Raw genomic sequence first — 13,922 nt, forward strand, 5'->3', positions numbered from 1 at the left:
CACAGCCTACAAGGAAGTCAGAGTACGTTTCTGAATACAATAAGGAATTCCACCACCAGCTTTTAATATAACATGTTTCTCTCCTCAACAGCAAGGCTGTAAAAAGTAGGTCACAGAGGTGAGACGCTCACACAGCATGACAGTCCACTCACTTTCCTTCCTGCAAGCTCCCTAATATTTCACGACTGTATCCAGTTAGTTTATTATTTGCTTTCACCATTTTTAACAAAACAAAAAGGGGATTTTCCTTTGGATTTTATTTACCTAAAATGCAGCTGAAGAAAAAGGATGGTGTGTCTGATGCAAGGAAGGGAAATTGAAAGTGAAACTACACGAAAAGCAAATAAAGTTCCTTATCAACATAGACAAAGATACTGACTCTGAAAAAATGGAAGCTGATGGCAGGTATCATCTGAAAATGCTCAGCATTCGTGAGTGCTACACAAGCTAATTAAAATGACAAGAAAACTCAAAAAGCATATAACAAAAACAGCAAATATTCCGATGTGAGAAACGATCCAGTGTCTGACTCGCAGGAGCGCCTTGAAGGCACCGTTTCTCTGGGCCTCTTTCAGGTCTTGCTTTTGCTTTGCAATATGCGACCGCACCTTGGCCAGGTAGCCCACGTGACCTTCTCCATGGGGGTCGCCCCCGCCCTGCTGGAGCCGCTGTGCATCAAAGAAGAGGTCGTTGCTGAGGTAGGCGCCCTGGAGCTCCCTCTCCAGCCCCTCGACCACGGCCATCAGCTCGGCCAGCTGCTTCCTCTGCTCGTCCCCGGAGGCCCGGTTGCTGAAGGCGCAGTACCTGTGCCCGCACTCCCGGACCAGGCCCCTCAGCCTGACGTTGTCTGTGTTTGCTACGTAGTCATGCAAGGATCTGTCCGCTAACTCCTCCTTGCGGGTGAAGAGGATGACCGTGTGTCTCAGGGCTCTCGCCCCAAAGACCTCCTTCACCCTGGTCACGGCCACCACGTCCTGCTCTGTGAAGCGCCCCAGCTGGGTCACCAGCAGCAGCACGTGAGGCCCCGGGGCCGAGAGCAGGTAGCAGTCCCCGATGTTCTCGTACGCCTCTTGGTCCTGGGCCCTCGCCTCAAAGATGGGGGGCGTGTCCACCACCAGGACGCTCCTCCCATCCCACGTGCCCGTTGCGCCCTGACACTTCCTGGTCACCGACTGGGCCGCCAGCCTGGACTCAAACACTGGCTGGCAGAGGATGCTGTTCCCGGTGGCACTCTTCCCGCTGCCTGTTTTGCCCACCAGGATGATCCTCAATGAGGACGAGGTTGCAAACAGCTTATGTTCTATCCCGCCTATAAAAAAAAAAAAAAAAAATAGAGTTTTTCGTGTTTTACCAAGTCAGTGATTCAAAAAAGTTTTATTTTATCTTGGAGTTTAGTTTATGAACAATGTTGTCTTAGCTTCAGGTGTGCAGCAAAATAATTACTCTATACATACACATGTATCGATTATTTTTCAAACTCTTTTCTCATTTAGGTTATTTCGGAATATTGAGCAGAGTTCCCTGTGCTATACAGTAGGTCCTTGTTGGTAAAGTTAGTGATTCTTAAGATTTTTAGGTCATGGACCTTTCATGGTATCTCATGAAAGCTATGGACCTCTCTCCCTGCCAAATAGTGATATTTAAATACATACAAATGTTTGCATACAACTTTAGGCGACTCTTGAATGGCAGGAAGCCCACACTGGGAGCCCGAACTTGGACCCATAGCCAAGAGTAAGAACTGCTACACTATGAAGGATGCTCCAAGGACTTCATCAGGACCAGGGAAAATACAGCTTTCAGAAAGCTGGTCCCTGAGCTTTTCCAGGGATGGTGCTTAGCCCAGTTTCATGCTAAATAAATGTGAGATTAGAAAGAGGTGGAGGATGAGAAGTCATCAGTGAGAAATTATTATCACCTCTCTTTCACCCACCAATTAATTCCCAGGTACACAGGCTGCCAATCACATTCATCTGAACCTTGGGGGTAAAGGAAGTCTCAGATGTCAGAGCTCCAGTGACCTACCACCGAGGACCAGCTGAATGTCCCCGGGTTTCTTCTTTTTGGGTGGGGAGTTGGATGTTTGGACGTGAGCCTACAGAAGGCTTGTCGTTAAAGTCAAGGACGGAGTCTTGTGACGGGACACGCTGTCCCAGAACATACAGTTTCGATGGTAATACTTGGAATTAATGATGGAATGTTTTGGTTTAAAACTGTTTGCACCGTAACTGCTTTTATCGCTAACCGCCTGACTTGGCTGCTGTGAAATTGAGCTTTTCTTGCCAGCATAATGTGAACAGGAAGACGCTGGGTTCCGGATGGCCGACCCAATAGTTCAAAATTAGAACGAACATCCTGTTACCCTGGGATACAAAAACCACACCCGTACAAGACTCGGGGTCTCACCCTGCTTTTGGTGAGGCCCCGATCGGTTTGCGCTTTTGTGCGTAATAAACGCCTATCACTAATCTACTTTGGATTTGCACTGGATACTGGTGTTCTGTCTTGGTTCTGATTCCTCTCCGAGGGAAGTTCGCAGGTGTGTGCGAGACCGCAACAGTCTGACAGATGACCCTGGATCAGTGGCTGAAGAAGAGATGATAAGACCATCATGTATAAGAAATACATGCGTTGGAAAGATCGTCAATTTGGCTGATACAATGACAGGAAATTAGAACAAAAGTGGTGTTGTCGAGGGTGACCCTGCATCAAGAGCTAAAATCTTCAAGGGATGAAGAGAGTGAGAATCCGAGGATTTCTGGAGTTCTCATGAGCTCAAATGAATTAAGTTCATTTTAGTCTCCTAAAATCTGTTATTGTTATTCCTTTTACCCTGTGTTGGTTCTTCCCTGTCTTAAGTATCCTGGATTTTTTTTTTTTTAGCAAACACGATCACTAAATCTTTATGGGGAAGTTTTCCTCTTTTCAGTTGAGTGCAGGCAGGGAAGGATATCATTTTCACAATTTGTTTCCAAGTCCCCCGACTGCTGACTTGAAGTTTCATTTCCTCATTTCCCATGCATCGCGGCACAGGGGAGAGCTTCACACTCAGGTGTGTGTGGCTGTGATGATGGTGAGGAAGATAAGAACATGGTAGCTGCCTTTTCTTCTGCAGTGGAAAATAACTGGGTTTCTTTTCTGTCACTGTGTTTGAGGTGAGGGAAAGGAGGAGAGAAAACAGTGACTCTTCCCTGATGCCTAGAGCTCTTGAGAATTTGGAGGCTTTCTTACCTTCAGCCATAGTCCCGTATCTGCTCCTCTGAAGCCCTTCCATTCTCTTCTGGAATAAAAAAAGGAAAGGAGTAAAAAGCAGGTGTCCATATGGGACTTGGTAAGGCCTGAGAACACCTCCAATTCAGACAGCCAAGAATAATTATCCTTAGATGAGCCGTTTCCACCGCTAATTTTTTAACTTATATTTTACTTTCAAATCTCCATATATAACTTTAAGCAAGCCAGGTGATGCTAGGTTATATTAACACAATGAACTCCTGCTTTTTCCTCATCCTATAGGAAAGCATGAAATGTTTGAAAACAAGTCAGTTGATTATCTCCCCTCTACCTGAAAAGGCATGAAATAAAGAAAGTCTTCTTCTGTGGAATGAGAAGCAGGATTTTGTTTATTGTTTTATTATTACTATTATTATTGGAATCAAAGTAAGCAAACTTGCTAGACTACAGAATAAAAATTGCCTTGCTGTAAATGACATTGGCTTGTTTGAAGTACTGGCCATTTCCAGCCCCAGAAACTCTTTGTACCAGATGGATATCCCAGTGGCAAAGAGGAAAGTACAATGTAGCTTCTAATGGGAGTGTGGAATTGGAGATCCAGGGCTCCTGTGAGGACGGACATGAGAAGACGAGGTAGAAGACGGAGGAGCACGGCCACCACCCTCCCTCCCCTCTGAGCAGCTGGTGGAGAGAAGCTGGTGCCATGACTGAGGGACAGAGTCAACATTCAGGACAAATTCAAGATAAATTCATTTCCTGCTCAGTTTTAAACCACATGCCTTTCCTTGTGGGTCTCCCAATAACCACTTAAAAATTTTTCCGGTAGATATACCCAGAAATTGGCAAAACTATGGGGATAAATGTTTCATTCAGATGAGACATAATATTGTATCGTTCTTCTTGGTGCTAGAAAAGGCGAGCATGCATTAGAAAAGGCAAGCATGCAATGTGCCACTATAATTAAGAAGATCTCCGAGACAGTATTTTATTTATTCAGTTTTAAAGATTATGCAGTTCTGAAACAAACATCTTAAGGGGAGAAATACACAGAGTAATGAAACAAATGCCCACTATTTGCAGTGAACAGATCTAAGTATTTTGGCATTTTCACTGCTGCTGTTTGGTTTGACTGAAAAAGTTAAAACATTACAAATATAGTTCCATTTATTTATTTTTTGACTCTCCCCAACCTGTCTCATTCTCCCTCTTCCCTTCAGAGGCAACCAATATTCTGAGATACACATGTATGTATAGGTAATATATAGTACTTTTGGCATCTTAATCTTTTATGTCAGAGACATTATTTATGTAGCATTTTATCCAACTCAATTTTATTAACAAACACTTGGTGTGCCAAAATACGTGCTTGCTACTACAAACAACGCTGCAGAAGAATCCCCCTACACGTCTCCTTGTGCACATGGACGATTTCTCTGGGATATATAGTTTCCACCTGACAAGATACTGCCAAATATGACTCCAAGAAGCTTGTGCTAAGTCATACTGGCAGCAGCCATGGGTGAGGATCCCCCAAATCTTCACCTACGCTTGGTGATATTAGACTTTTAATTTTTTGGTCACCCTGATGGGCATATATTAGGATGTCTTAATTGGTTTAAAGGTGCATTTTATTGATTAACATTGAATTCAAAACGGTTTTCATAGTTCATTTGCTCTTCAGGTCGATTCTGTTATTTCTGCCTCTTTCACATGTTTCTGTTCACTCAGGAGGGAAGAACAGAAATGGCCCTCATTAGGGAAACCAGCCCTTGTCACATTCTCAGAATTTATTAAGGCAACTTCCTTCCTTCCTTCCTTTCCTTTTCCTTCTGCACCACTTTCCTTTCCTTAAGCCCAGAGAAGAGCATTTTCCTCACCACATTCTCCCACACGCTGTCCTGGCCTCTGGTAAATAACACTCCAGCTTTTGCTAAAACTGCTCAAATCCTCTGACATCTTTTCTACTTCAGACGGCAGTTGCTATATATTGGAATCAATATATCGATGTGGTAAAGCCGATGACGACAGTGGTGACAATGTTGATGATGAACTTTACCATGGTAATAATCCTCTGTGCGGCCATTTGTAATTTTCAAGTTTCTTTCATGTCCATTCTTTGAATCGTTCTCCTAAATTCCCTATGATGTGATCAAGATAGGTATTAAAATTTCTATTAAAATATTAGGAAACTGAGTCTCAACTGACCTGCCCACGATCACACAACTTCCATGGAGCTAAGACCAAAACATGGCTCATTTTGCCTGTGTATTCTCCTAGATTTATCAGGGTGGAGAAGAGATTATACAGTCAATGAACCTCTTGGAACACCACATACCATGCTGCCATCCATGGTCAGGACATAAACTGAGGCAGGCAGGCTGGACGCTTACCCTAAAACTAACAAAGAGAACTGTATTGCAAAATCTTGAGTGCACGTTTTCAAAAAAAAAAAGAATTATTCAAAGATAAAATCGCAGGGGCAGAAGTTGCTCGGAATGGAAGTATTTCAGTTTAAAGCAATCTGGTGTTTTCCCATGACTTGATGATCAGTGTGACCCAAATGGAGCTCTGTGGCCTCACAAAAGCCAGTCAAAGTTCAGGTTACATTAGCAGAGGCGCGCACGGTCCTCCTGAACCGTCTTCTGAGTGGGTCAGGCTGCCGGGGGAGACACATCCCACCGAGGAGTGGATTATTTTGGACAGATATTAACAAATAATAAAGTGTGCAGAGGCTAGTCAGAAAGGATATTGATGGAGATGCTAAAATGAGTCATAGAATATTAAAAGGACAGAATCAAGCCTAAGAAAAGATCGGGAAACATCCTAAACTCGAAGGAATGTGACACGTGTCAATCACATAGTAGACAGAAGAGGGAGAATCGGGAGTGGAGGCAGATTTCTTCTCCACAAGGAAAACCCTTTTAATCTTCCCCCAGGTGGGATCAGGAATCATGAGAGAGTCGCGGGCAGTATGCGGGCAGAGATTATAAGAGTATCTGACAGGAACAGCAGGACGATGCAGCTTAGGTAGGAGGTTGAAGCCAATGAGCATATAATGTACCTCCTGATTTGTACATTACATGAACCTGATTTTATCTTGACGGCACCTTACTTTATCAAACCATTGGAAAGCAGGCTCTCTCATGCTGTTTTAGGAAAGATAAAAATATTTTCTGTCTGCCTGACTCATATTCTCCTTCGCCCATCTGCCCCCTCCCTCTGTTTCCTGGTATCACTTGTGTCAGAGTTTAGCATTGTGATTTCATAACGTGGCTCTCACAGGAGCTTTAGCAAAGGGTTGGTTCCTGTACACACTGGAATCTGTCTGCCATACGGTCGAGTTCGACATCGTGTCGTAGGAAAAGTGTGGGTATTTGGGGGAGAATGGGCTGGTTTTCAGAAGATCAATGAACAATGTTCACTGAGAGGTTCCGTTTGGAGCACGTGGCTCAATGAGGGCGGGAACATAATGACCCCGAACTTGTCCTGTGGAGCCCTAGGAATAGACTCTCTGTACCCAGGCCTCTGGGGGTGTGGTGCTTGTCAGGGATGGGGCGGGGCTGGTACGGGGAAGTTAAGAGCTAAAACTGAGACGTCCGCCCCACCTAGTTAGGGCACCTGGTGAGTCAGTTTACTCATCTCTCAAATGGGATGAGAATCTTAGTGAAGCTTTGTGAACCCCGTGAAGCTTATGAAAGTCAGAAGAGCTAAGAAGTAGGCAACTAGACGGAAAAGACCTCCACGCTGTGGAAAGCTGTGGGCCGTGAACGCGGGGTGAGCGGTTCCCGAAGCCGCTTCCCTCCCGCTAGGAATCCGCGGTTGCCCATAACGCTCACCATCAGCGCCCCGTTTCACTGATGGGAGAGCCCAGAAGTATGGTAACCGGTGTCAGATCCCACGAGAAATCAGTAGCCCTGACTCAACCGCGGCCTCCAGGACGCGCCCCCCCTCCCCGGGCCTCCACCCAGGACGCTGGGACCCCCGCCGGGTCCCCCTTACCAGGCGCGGCGCTGCGGGCTGGGGGCCGGCGGGTCGGCGCGAGCGCGCGGCCGAAGGTTCCATGGAAGGGGTGCAGGGCAAGAAGGAAAATGGGACTAACGGAGTGCGCCCCCTGTCCCCGCAGCTGGGGACACCCCCTCCGGATGGGGCGGAACTGCTGCTGCGGAAACTGGAGAGCAGCGAGTTCGGAGCGTGCTGCCCCCCTAATGGGATGCTTCCTGTCGGATCCCGCGAGCCCCTCGCCCACTCCCATTTCCTCTTTAAGACGTGTGCAAAGAAGTGATGTTTGGAGCGTGAAAGAGAAGAACACGGGCCCCAATCCCCCCAGTTCCCCCGTTGCTAAAGACCCCTGTTGCCTCCGCGGGCGTGTCGTGCTCTCCGGCCACCATTCCCGGAAGATCAACGTTTCATCTCTCCTGTTGAGTCCAAGTACCTCTCACTCTAACACAGACCACGCTGACGTGAGTCTCCCTGTGAAAGCACCTACAAAGAGATCTACTGAGAAAATTAGTTATTTTCTTTAGCACAGGAAAGAATCACTGGCTTTTCAGGAAGGAGGACTTCTCTACCTTCGTGAACAGCTGGAGCCCAGGTGTGGAACAGGTTAGAATGGAGCCTTCCTCCTTTCCAGAAACTCCCCAGGGCTGGGAGGCAGAGAGTGACTACCCTTGTCTTTTGTTTCTTGGGGTTGGGTGTCTCTTCTTGGGGGCGTGTGTGTGATGTTTGAGGAGTGGTAAGCAGTTCTCTTCAGCGTATCCACGAGCTATTTCGCCAGCATGTGGAAGAATAGATCTTAGGTGTTTTCAGATGTAGTAAATCAAGGTATATACACGATTTAACACTATTTCCAAAGTAAAAAGGAGTGCCTAAAATTAATGGTGTAAAGAGTGAAAGGAAATATAAAATAAATAAGAATTGGGCCAAGAATGAGCTTGAGTGTTAGGTATAAAAGTAATGAAGACCCCAAATAATGATTAAAACAAAATACTGCATCATTTTGGAAGATAACTACTTAAAAAAAAATAGAGGTAAAAGACAAATTTAGAAAAAATCTCAAAATATTTTATTGCTGGAATAAACAAGCGCAAATCCAGTTGTATAACAAAAGGCAAACATTGCCACTATCAATGAAGGCTCCCAGGGCACCAAAAAAAAAAAAAAAAAGACCTAACACCATACACAAAAATAAACTCAAAATGGATCACAGGCCTAAATGTAAGGCTGGACACTATAAAACTCTCAGAGGAAAACACAGGCAGAACACTCTTTCACATAAATTGCAGCCAGATATTTTTTGACCCACCTCTTAGAGTAATGAAAACAAAAATAAACAAATGGGGCCTAATGAAACTTCAAAGCTTTTGCCCAGCAAAGGAACCCATAAACAAAACAAAAAGACAACTCTCAGAATGGGAGAAAATATTTGCAAACGAGGCCACCGACAAGGGATTAATCTCCAAAATATACAAACAGCTCCTGCAGCTCAGTACCAAAAAAACAAACAGCCCAATCAAAAAATGGGTGGAAGACCTAAATGGATATTTCTCTGAAGAAGACATACAGATGGCCAACAAACATATGAAAAGATGCTCAACATCACTAATTATTAGTGAAATGCAAATCAAAACTACAATGACGTATCACCTCACACTGGTCAGCGTGGCCATCATCAAAAAATCTACAAACAGGGCTTCCTTGGTGGCGCAGTGGTTGAGAGTCTGCCTGCCGACGCAGGGGACACGGGTTTGTGCCCCAGTCCGGGAAGATCCCACATGCCACGGAGCGGCTGGGCCCGTGAGCCATGGCCGCTGAACCTGCGCGTCCGGAGGCTGTGCTCCACAACGGGAGAGGCCACAACAGTGAGAGGCCCACGTACCAAAAAAAAAAAAAAAAAAAAAAATCTACAAACAATAAATGCTGGAGAGGGTGTGGAGAAAAGGGAACCGTCTTGCACTGTTGGTGGGACTATAAATTGATACAGCCACTATGGAGAACAATATGGAGGTTCCACAAAAAACTAAAAATAGAACTACCATATGACCCAGCAATCCCACTACTGGGCATGTACCTGGAGAAAACCATAATTCAAAAAGATAAAATACATGCACCTCAATATTCATTGCAGCACTATTTACGATAGCCAGGACACGGAAGCAACCTAAATGTCCATAGACAGAGGAATATGGGTAAAGAAGAAGTGGCACATATGTACAATGTAACATTACTCAGCCATAAAAAGGAACAAAATAATGCCATTTGCAGAGATGTGGATAGACCTAGAGACTGTCATACAGAGTGAAGTAAGTCAGAAAGAGAAAAAAGCAAATATCGTATAATATTGCTTATATGTGGAATCTAGACAAATGGTACAGATGAACTTATTTGCAAAGCAGAAATAGAGACACAGGTGTAGAGACCAAACATATGGATACCAAGGGGGGATGGGGGTGGGTGGGATGAAATGGGAGATTGGAATTGACATATATACACTAGTATGTATAAAATAGATAACTAGTAAGAACCTACTGCATAACACAGGGAACTCTACTCAATGTTCTGTGGTGACCTAAATGGGAAGGAAATCTACAAAAAGAGGGGATATATGTATACATATAACTGATTCACTTTGCTGTAGACCAGAAATTAACACAACATTGCAAAGCAGCTACACTCCAATAAAAATTTTTAAAAATAAATTTTAAAAAAGCTTAAAAAAAAATGAGTCTTGAATCATAGCCTAGCTCTAGCTTCCCCAAGGACTTACAGGAATTCCTCTTCTAGGGAATTCAATCCATTGGGCATTCTCTGGAAAGAGTGGTGGCATCTGCCCAGCCAGGCAGTTGAATATTGAATATTGTACCAGAATATTGAATATTGTACAAGACTATGTAAGAGGGTATGCATTGTTTGAAATCTTCTGCTTGGCAAACTCATCATGGCCAAAAACAGCTCTCGTAAGTAAGCCAAATATGAACCTCTTTAGATAAAATGAGAGCAGATCCAGGCAGCAGGGCATGGAAATGTGAAAGAAACTTCATCAGCACACGATCAAGGAATTTTTAAGCTTGAAGAGATAAAAGAAAAGGTGAGAGGAGATGTATGTGGTTGATATGAATATATATACATATATATTCACTTAGACAGTTTTTGAGAAAATTTGGTATTTTGACTCTGTATCTGGTTAAGGAAACTCTTCCTATAGGACAGTGAGGAAAAATAAGTTCCAGTTCTGATTTGCCATGTTTTACCCTTAGAAAATCACTTGACTCTCAGTAGATTACTTTCCTCTTCAAATAAAAGGCTGTAAATTATGTCATCCACACTGGGCAGAGCTGGACCGTTTTTGACAACTTCAGTGGCCTCTGCCTTACTTCCCCAGATACCCTCTTACCGAAGATAGGCAGGAGGGGCAGTGGGCCTCGCTGTGAGGGCTGTCTGGTGTCCCACACCCTCGGTCTGAATCATAGCCCCACCCCCGGCTAGCAGTGTGACCCTGGGAAGACGCTTAATCTAAGTGCTAAACCTCTTCTACACAAATGGGATCATTAATGTAGCGCCGTCCTCATAGGGCTGTTGGGAGGATAAGATGAGACCATCTCTTCTTCCCTCCCTCTTTCCCCCCTCATCCTCTCCTCTCAAACCTGCTGCCTAATAAGATACCTGGTTAACCCTCCATCCTTGTTCCCTAACACCTTCTACCTGGTGAATCATGTTCCCTCTAGTATATAGTTGGATTCCCTCTACAGCCCCTTCTGTGGAGATCAGAGGAGGTTTATTCATTTTACTTTGGGAACGGAGGTGCAGGTTAGTCAAATAACTCAATATCTCACAGCAGGTCAGGGGCAGAGATCAAGGTCAAATGCCAGCCCCAGGGCTCTTGCTGTTTCATCCCAGCATCGAGAAACCTCTGGGGCTTCCCTCCATTCAGTGTTGAGATAGCCCATCCCCCTTACTACCTGGAGCTCACACCTGGGGGCAAACACGCGTTGTGAGGCGTGTTCTTACCATAGTCATTTTCTTCATCTCTTGCTGTTTTCTGTCCTCTCATGATTAACTGAAAGAGTCCCAAACCCCATTTGTTCAATCATTCATTCATCAAATAAGTATAACTACCTCCAATGTGTCAGGCAAAATCCAAAGAGCTGGTGACACCACAGTGAAAATGTCATAGTTCCTGCCCTCTCTGAGCATCAGAATTTAGGGAAGACATTGGAAGAGCCTGGTCTGGGGCTGGGATGATACTGTGAGAACACTTGGCGAGCTTGTTTTGTCTTTCAGGACCTCGAAATGCACAGAGCAGAGTGCATTTGACAATACTCTATGTCAATGAGTAAGCTTTAGATATTAATTTTCCCAGGTAATTTTATGTTAGTGACATAAGTGGTAGAAAATAAGTTTTCCCAGGAGATTCAGCGGCCAGGGGTGGGGTGGGGGGCTTTGGAAAACCCTGAGAACAAGAAAGTTTGCTCACTGACTTAGGACCTACCTTAGGTTTGTTGGCCTGGGAAACAAGCAAGAAGAAAATTGGAATTTTGTTTTTGGAAATCGGAAAACAGACGTATTTCCCAAACTGGTCTGGAGAGCTCCTGCTCTCAGAAAACCACATGATTTGGCTCGTCCTAATATGTCTAAATAGGGTGAGATTGGGATGCTCCCTTCCAGGTTTTTATGTTCTTGCCTCAAACCTGAGGCTTCTCAAAGTAAAGTGAGCTTACCCACTCAAACATTATTTAATACAATTAAACATTCTGTGGTCAAGTTTGCCTGATCACACGAGTGCCTGAACACGAGAGCACAGTCTCCCCTCGGTCTACTCCAGCCTCATTCCCACCTAATCCCCTCCCCAGTCAGCCCCTCCACAAACAGCAGATTTCAGGGCCTTTTCCAACCCACCTTGTGGACCATTCATCCCACCACACACTTCTGCCTGAGTCCTGTTTGTGCTTCAACGTCCATTTCAAATTCTACCTCTTCATGTCGCCCACCTGGTTCCTACAGGTAACTGTGTTCTCCCCCTATTGGCACCAACAACGACGCAAAAACAAAGGGAGAGGTTGGCTGAGTAACCTGTCTCTGGCCAAAGGACTCAGATGGCAGGTTTGCCTAGAACTCAAGCCAGAGCTCTCGGTGTTTCTGCAGTAACTCTCCTGCCGCCGCCCCCACCCCCCGTTACCCACCCCACCCCTGTCACCCCGCCCCCCGTTACACCCCATCCAAAGCTTTCTGTAAAGTTTACCCCAGGGGTAAATCACATAATATGATTAGTTTATTTTGTGTCTAGAAATCAACAAACTCCCATATTTGACACCAGAGCAGAAATGAAGAAAGAGCCCACAAGGTTCAGAGCCAAGAAGAAAACTTTAGCTAAAGCAAGATGTCCTTGTCAAAGCTGGAAATGAGGAAGTGGGTTATGGGGAATCCACAGAACTCTCGAATAGGTGACTGGACTTTCCATATCGTTTGAAATGGTGGTTAAAATCATTTAAAATAATTTTCAAGAAGGAGGTGAGCTCCCACTGCAATCTGGGACGACAAATGGTTCTTAGTTATTGAGCTACGTAAAACATGTAGAATCCTGGGCTTCCCTAGTGGCGCAGTGGTTGAGAGTCCACCTGCCGATGCAGGGGACACGGGTTCGTGCCCCGGTCCGGGAAGATCCCACATGTCGCGGAGCGGCTGGGCCCGTGAGCCATGGCCGCTGAGCCTGCGTGTCTGGAGCCTGTTGCTCCGCAACGGGAGAGGCCACAACAGTGAGAGGCCTGCGTACCGCAAAAACAAACAAACAAAAAAACTTGTAGAATCCTGTATTCGGAATCCTCTGAAAACTCAAAGTTCATGTAGTTTAGTGCCTCTCAGATTTGCTGTTTTTCAGAATTACTTGAGTGTTCTTTAAAAATGTCCATTCCGGGGGGACCATGCTCAGAAATTCCGATTTATGAACCTGATGTATCTGATGTACTCAGTCCACAAATCAGAGTTTGGAAACGAGCTATTTATTCAGACCCCTTCACTGTATAGATGATGAAATTGGGGTGTCCCTGCAGCTGGCGTGGGAGAGACCTGAATTAGGGAGCAGACGTGTAAGGGATCATGCAGGGAGAGGGGTTGAAGACCTAGTTCTGGACCTCTTAAATTTCTGGAGGGTCCCCTCCTGTGGGACAGAGGGGAGAGGGAGAATCTGGGGGGTGAATTCTGATGGTATCCTGACTCACCACATTGTAACTTGCTCTGAAGTTAGACTGCTTTCGGGGCCACAGAAATATCTTCTGTCTGTGCTGAAAATGCCGTTTGGGCAATGTTGAATGCCTTTTAAAATGTATTTTATTCCTAGATGTGGTTCCAGCACACACTTCTCTCACTGTATGGAGGGAGTGTGGAAGGAGACAGGAATGTGTGTCCTCCAGACTGGAGAATATGCTCATAAACCTTCTTTTGAACTTCCTCTACTGGAAACTTGTGACATCTTTACAAATCCAGACGCCCCATCTTAACAGCTCTGGCTTTCACTTACCCGCATGGCGCCTGGTGGAACCCAGGTGCTCACACAGTAAATGCTCTCACAGCCATGTTCCTTCTGGTTGGTTGCAGCTCCTGTCCCTTGCTGGGGCTTGCTTTTCCTGGTGACAGACTCTGACAGGTGATCTGAGAAAGCCCTGATCTCTGCTTTCCCCTTGGTTGTGAGTGTTGCAGGC

At 45.2% G+C, this 13,922-nt stretch overlaps 1 protein-coding gene across 4 annotated transcripts; it reads right to left on the reverse strand.

Annotated features, from left to right (window-relative positions):
- Positions 1 to 56: 56 nt before the first annotated feature.
- On the reverse strand, positions 57 to 13,922 carry LOC115801697 (GTPase IMAP family member 5-like). Of its 4 annotated transcripts, none has more exons than XM_089917209.1 (3): positions 13,742 to 13,922; positions 3,232 to 3,280; positions 57 to 1,309 (listed from the first exon to the last, which is right to left on the reverse strand). In XM_089917209.1, the coding sequence occupies exons 1-3, from the start codon at positions 13,745 to 13,747 to the stop codon at positions 423 to 425; spliced, it is 942 nt and encodes a 313-aa protein (XP_089773335.1). In that variant the 5' UTR covers positions 13,748 to 13,922; the 3' UTR covers positions 57 to 422. The 4 variants fall into 4 exon arrangements, with proteins under 4 accessions (XP_089773335.1, XP_089773333.1, XP_089773332.1 ...); XM_089917207.1 differs by lacking the exon at positions 13,742 to 13,922 and adding an exon at positions 7,800 to 7,818; XM_089917206.1 differs by lacking the exon at positions 13,742 to 13,922 and adding an exon at positions 7,231 to 7,319.

Source organism: Delphinapterus leucas, chromosome 9 (assembly GCF_059928025.1).
Source record: "Delphinapterus leucas isolate spDelLeu-1000000601 "Yukka" chromosome 9, BTC_Dleu_Yukka2, whole genome shotgun sequence".
Lineage (NCBI taxonomy): Eukaryota > Metazoa > Chordata > Mammalia > Artiodactyla > Monodontidae > Delphinapterus > Delphinapterus leucas.

Excerpts from the sequence above, each read along its gene's own strand:
- LOC115801697 (XM_089917206.1), bottom strand. The coding sequence starts at position 7,293 with ATGGAACCTTCGGCCGCGCGCTCGCGCCGACCCGCCGGCCCCCAGCCC. Across the intron at positions 3,281-7,230 it reads AGCCCGCAGCGCCGCGCCTG|AAGAGAATGGAAGGGCTTCA; the intron begins GTAAGGGGGACC and ends TTTTTATTCCAG. Across the intron at positions 1,310-3,231 it reads ATACGGGACTATGGCTGAAG|GCGGGATAGAACATAAGCTG; the intron begins GTAAGAAAGCCT and ends TTTTTTTTATAG.